The following is a 6,198-nucleotide window of genomic DNA, read 5'->3' on the forward strand; positions in this document are numbered from 1 at the left end:
ATAAGGATCAAAGTCAAATAGCGTTCTAAAAGTTTTAATTATATGTCTAAAGATGACAGTAAATTTACTGTGGCTACAAAATTTTCTTTGACACTCTCCTCTATTTCAAATTCTCTTTGCTAATAGCAACTAATAGGGTATATCTTACAATACTCCTATAAGAAATTAAATAATTTTCTATGAAAATAATTTTATTTGTATTTTCACGTAGAAACACCACTAAAACTGAAATAAATGTCATATACGAAAGAAAAAAATGACCATGGCCTCCTATGCCCAGGCCTGGAATAGACCCATAATGCATAAGCCCTCAAGAAGTTGCATATACTTGGAAAATTGCGACCTGACCGGGTGGCCGAGCGGTCTAGCCATCTGTCGTGAACGCAGAGGACGCTGGTTCGATTCTAGCCCTGAGCCCTTGAGGCTTTGATCACTTTCCTTTGTATATAACAATTATTTCGGTTTATACCTTACAAGCTAAAATTTGCGGTAATAGGAAAATGAAAAATATTATAAGTCGGTGCAAAACTTGCATTTATTTATTAACTATAGGTACATTATATTTACATACGTAAACGCGTCAAGATCATGTTCGTAGGCAACAGTCAAAGCATTAATAAATAAACAATATTCGTGTCGTTCGGTCCATGGGCGAGCATTGCTGAGCAACAACCACTAATAATACTTTTAAACTTAACCGACGAAATTCAAAAACCATTCCATTTCTTTCCATTCTGCGCTCGCTCTCACAGAACATAGACGTTTTTACGACTTCAAACAAAACACAAGTGTCTTTAAACTGTCTAAAAACGCCGCTTGATTTTTGCGCAGTCGAAAAAACGTCTCATTTTCAAAATATCACAGACTAACCTTGCTTAACCTTTGCTATAACTAGAGCGGGTGTTGGTCAACAATGCGAGGGCGGGTGGTCGGTTAGCCCCACGGGTGGGCGACGGCGGGGAGCGTGTAGCGGGCTGCGGGGGCGGCCACGGCCACCGGCGCGGGCGCCAGCGCCACCGGGGCGTGCGCCACTGCTACGGGTGCCTGGGAACAAATGCTCAGGTTTTCACATAGAGAACATGAATGGGATTGGATCCTTAGTGCAAGCATACAGGCTTTAATAACATGTTAAGAATTAGATCTGGATTAGTTATGGATCTGATCTGTCAGTGAAGTTTTTGGTTGAAGAATTGCCTGATAGTCTCACAGCTGGCACGCGAGGTATTCGAGATGATGACTAAATTCTGTGCCTACTAACTTTTGCTGTCATCTTCCATCGTCATCGGCTTTCATCATCATTAGTCCAGAGAAAAAGGCAATGAATAAGTCATGGACCTAGAATTGTTTCTCTATGGAATAAGTCTAAATCTTTACTCTATGTCTAAAACTTGTTGAGTATCATTTATTGGACAACTGTTTTTAGCTTTCAGGTATTTTACCCTGTAATTATATCAGGCTTTCTCCAGATGAAAGAGCTCTGGTTTTAAACTGAAGGTTTTGGCAGTAGGTTCGCTTTCTCCATTAAAGTACGATTCCCACCAAGCAGAGTCTGAGCGCATTTCATATTCGTAGGACCGCAAACCAGTCGGCTCCTCGTGGACCTCGTCCCGACCCCAACGCTCACATTAACTGAACTTACTGCTTTGGTTTTATTTAAGAGCTGTAACCGCATGAGCAAAAGCTCCAGTCCTCTCCACTCTCCACAATAGCATTGAACCCATTAACCTTATCGGACGTTATGTAACTTTCCGGACATCTCCGTCCAACTCCGCGAGACTGTCCGAGCCGTGGACAACGCCGTTTTGCAACGTTTTAGCCAAGCTACTTATAACCATACACACAAGAAGATGACCACTACTTACAGCTTGCTCGAGAACACACCGTAATATCAAAGAGTTGATGCTTATCAATATCCGGAGAAAAAGTCAGTTAAGCATAGTATGGCATACCCAATTTATCAGTAAATATAGAGCCATACGCATCCCTTTTTTTGGGTGGTAGTAGGTACTACCGTAAGACAAAGTATGGTTCTTTTTATCTATGTTTGAAATGCGATAATTCCAGGCCAAACTATACATTTGTTGGTTTTTAACTATCTTTAGCTATCAAATATAACACTAAACGAAAGTAAGAGCTTTCTTTTCACATTTCACCTCGAGGAGGTTCGCTTTTTCCAGTAACTTGATAATAGCCAGAGTAACTCACCGCATGAGCAGCAGCTCCAGTCCTCTCCACAACAGCATTGAAGCCATTAACCTTGTCGGCCGTGTACGTAACTTTCCGGACATGTCCGTCTGGCTCCACGAGGCTGTAGGAGCCGTGGACGACTCCGTTTTGCAAAGTTTCGGCCGCGTTCTTCTGGTCGCCCGTGGACGGGTCCGCCACGCCGTACGAGAAGCTGTAGGCTGGGTTGGGGTCTACTGGCTCCGCGCGGATTATCTGGGTAAAATAATTGATTACGAATTTAGGATGAATACAAATACAAAAAATACAAAATGCTTTATTACAAAAAATATGGGTGAAATATGATGCAAGGAATGGAGCCACCCTGTAAGCAAAAATATGCCCGTGTTGGGTAACACCGCTCACTACTTAAGCTGTTTCACACTGTCCAAGTAAAATATTGGATAGCTAATTAACAAGGAAATTAACTGCCAGATAAAACTTGCTAAAAACATAGCACTTTGAAGATTGTGAAACGCCAACGATGACTTTATTCGTCGGATAAGTAGCAAGTAGCTTATTCAGGACTGTGCAACAGGCCCTCAGGATAATTCCTAACATAAGTAAATATATGTATTTCTCTACCTACATGTTGTCTGGAAGAGATCGCTCTTTTAGCTATAAGACCGCCTTTTGTTTACCTCTGTCTTTATGTATTATTTGTGTTTCCTTGTAAATTTATTTTCAGGTTGTGCAATGAAGAGGATTAAATAAAATGTGATAGTGCTTCATATTTTGACAGGATTTTTAACAAATCTAGAACGACGCTTACTTAAAGATAATTGAAGTGTATAAAAGCGAAGCCATCACGTAAGGTATATGAACATTTCATGAGTGTGAAAGAGGCAGACTACAAATATAGTCTGTCATACAACATTGTCAGTAGAAAAAGGCACGAAATTCAATTTTTCTTTACATTTTTTTTTTAATATGCCGCTCTTTTCTAGTGACGGAAATGGCTTGATATAGGCACTAGTTTTTACGAAAGCGACTGCCATCTGACCTTCAAATCCGGAGGGGGAACTAGGCCTTATTGGGATTAGTCCGGTTTCATCACGATGTTTTCCTTCATTGAGAAGTGACTGGTAAATACTCAATATTTTATTGCAAATTCACAAAGTAGATGTACGGGTGGTGGTGGTGAAAAGCATTGGTAAATATAATAAGTTCCGAGAAACTCATGGGTATGAGCGGAGATTTGAACCCGCAAGCTCCGGTTTGAAAGTCGCATGCTCTTACCGCTAGGCTACCAGCGGCTTACATACATATATACGAGTATGTAAATTGTCAATATTATAGGTATACAATACAATACTTTAACTGACTAATTAAATAAACAAAGTTCAACGTTCGTTGATTTCTTTTATTCCTCGGTTTGGGTTATCCCTGGGTCGGCGTCACGAAATCGGTTAAATTCATATTAGTTTACTGTACTGAAGCATTTCATCTCCTCCGAAAATGTCCCAAGATTTTTATTTCCACCTCGTCCCCATTTTTCATAAGACTTTATAGGACGGTAACGAAATGAAGGAAACAAAAATGTATGGAGATTCTTGGACACTTACTCCTTGATCGAAAGAGCACGTGATTCTGAGTAGAAATAACATAAAAAATACCAAATAAAAAATATGTTCAACTTAAATAAAATGGCCCTAGTTTGGTGTAAGAAAAACTCCCAAATAAAAAAATAGTTTTTAAATTGTATAAAATAGAACTTATAGTTAGGTGTAAGCCTAGATTCAAACACAAAGTCAAGTAGAAAAAAATATAAAAAATAAAATTTAGTCATTTACTCACCGGTGCATGCGCAATGGCGGGCGCATAAGCGGGGGCGATGGCGGGCGCATAAGCGGGCGCATACGCGGGAGCGATAGCGGGAGCGAGGCCGTGTCCTAGCGGCGCGTAGACCGGCACCGCCGCCGCCGCCGCCAGCGCGCACACCGCCACTAACAACTGCACAAACACGATTAATTAAATCTAATGGGTACCATTTATTTTCAGACACACATTATACATATAGACTAATATACAGGATGGGCAAATAAGAGTGATACACTTTGTTTTTAAATTTTAATTATATTAAGTGAAAATTTGTTAAATATTTTATCATAAATATATTATTTTGGGTTGGCAATTGTAGGCGGAAGATGATCTGCCAAATATCTACCTCTAGCAGCAAGCTATTTTTTCTCAATTATTTGTGTTGTTTAAAACACGTTGTTTGTTCGATTAATTTCGAGAAAAGTGACAGTGATTGGTACCCAAATTCCCCAAATTTTGCAGCTCCTGACTTATTTCTGTGGAGCTATCTAAAATAACGAGTCTGTGCTAACAAGCTGATGATAAAGTTAAAAGCGACTATCCGATACAAAACTAAGATAACTACGATGATAAGGGCTTGCATTTGCCTGCTGTTAGAAGTGGACATATGTCTGACGTTATGTTCCACGTGTATTTGCCAACCCTGAATGTATTTTTACATGTATTTTTAAAACAATACTTAATAATAATCTTTGAAGATAATATAGGGCCCCGATTCGAAGAATGATTAAGAGATGCTTAAGATCTTGGAAAGAGATTGAAAAAATCGAGAACTAAACGATATGTCAAAATTGACATTTATTTCGATTCTGCTGTGATCTCAATAAGATCTATTTACGATATTTCTAACGTCAAAGTGATATTGGTTGCCCGAATCGTGCCGCTTCTGACAATTATACGACATAGAAACAATATCTAATTGAGAACTTATCTAAACCAGAACTTATCGTTATCTTTTCCGTATTTCATTCGTCGACTTGGGCCGATAGTTAAAATTTAAAAACAAAATGTATACCTACTTCTTATTTGCCCACCCTGTACTTTCTAATAGTTATAAGGAAAAGGCCTTTAACATTTTGCCCACCATGTTCGCTAGTACTATAAATAAAACTTGCAAGCTCATTAAAAATAAGACAAAAAAGAATATCAGCTGAGGAGCTGGAATAGGACTTCATAGATTTTAGAAAATATCTTAATTTCAGGGTTGGCTCTACAGTGAAAGTGTTCGGTATGGTTATGACCAATAAATTCACTTCGGTTAGACGTAATAAATAGGTTTTTAATATCTTTACGTATTTTATTTATTTATTTAAATTTTATCGCACAAACAAAGAAAAATGTACAAATGGCGGACTTAATGCCAAAAAGCATTCTCTACCAGTCAACCATTGGGTCAAACAGAGACATACATGTTGGTGCAGAAGATATTCATAAATGATTAATTATTATTTTCTAAAACGTATGCCCCATTCCACCTCCCACCTTCATTTTTAAAATAAATAATTATTAAATTTAATAATAATTAATGACCCGAATAAAAATAAATAAAGAGAATTATTGACCACTTTTCTTTTAGTTACTCTCAAATATAATATTTGATAAAAATATCAAAACAATATAATACAGTAATCGTACCTTAGCAATCATGATCTTGCGTGGAGGTAGACAGCACGTGTGGCCGGATCGGCGCAAGCATGCTATATATGTGCGCGGGAGTTGCACTTGATACATATTTCGCAACGTGCACAGTGTAAAGCTTCAAGCAGTAACCAAACGTGCGCGGTCAAGAAATTTAATATCTGTGCCATTTTTTTTCATGGAATAGTGTCAATCATCTTTTTATTTAATTTATTGTATGCAGTGGCTGTTAAAAGAACTGCGAAGCATTAGAGGTAGACGTTGGAGCTCATCAGAACACGGCCCTCAGTCCTCTTCTATTTAAAGCCCTAACAGAAATATATTATGATCATTGTCAAGAGGGCGCTGTTATTCTCATGTATAGGGTGACAGTTCAGTTTAGTATGAAAAATTTAGTTCCAATGAAATTCCGCAATATGGCGCGTCATCATATCAGGCTTTAACCTTGTCATGGATCTGATCACCAAAGATATCGAAGCTCCGATCCCATGGAACCTCCTATATGCGGATGATATC

The 6,198-nt window shown here is 38.5% G+C and overlaps 1 protein-coding gene across 1 annotated transcript; it reads right to left on the bottom strand.

The window, feature by feature from the left end:
* Nucleotides 1–517: 517 nt before the first annotated feature.
* Nucleotides 518–5,758, bottom strand: LOC133522430 (cuticle protein 7-like). Its single transcript, XM_061857776.1, has 4 exons — nt 5,680–5,758; nt 4,021–4,176; nt 2,206–2,439; nt 518–1,044 (listed from the first exon to the last, which is right to left on the bottom strand). Exons 1-4 carry the CDS (start codon nt 5,689–5,691, stop codon nt 934–936), a joined length of 513 nt encoding a protein of 170 aa, XP_061713760.1. The 5' UTR covers nt 5,692–5,758; the 3' UTR covers nt 518–933.
* Nucleotides 5,759–6,198: the final 440 nt, after the last annotated feature.

This window comes from Cydia pomonella, chromosome 10 (genome assembly GCF_033807575.1).
Source record: "Cydia pomonella isolate Wapato2018A chromosome 10, ilCydPomo1, whole genome shotgun sequence".
In the NCBI taxonomy this organism is placed as follows: Eukaryota; Metazoa; Arthropoda; class Insecta; order Lepidoptera; family Tortricidae; genus Cydia; species Cydia pomonella.

Excerpts from the sequence above, each read along its gene's own strand:
- LOC133522430 (XM_061857776.1), bottom strand. Across the intron at positions 2,440-4,020 it reads CCGCCATTGCGCATGCACCG|ATAATCCGCGCGGAGCCAGT; the intron begins GTGAGTAAATGA and ends TATTTTACCCAG. Across the intron at positions 1,045-2,205 it reads CTGGAGCTGCTGCTCATGCG|GCACCCGTAGCAGTGGCGCA; the intron begins GTGAGTTACTCT and ends ATTTGTTCCCAG.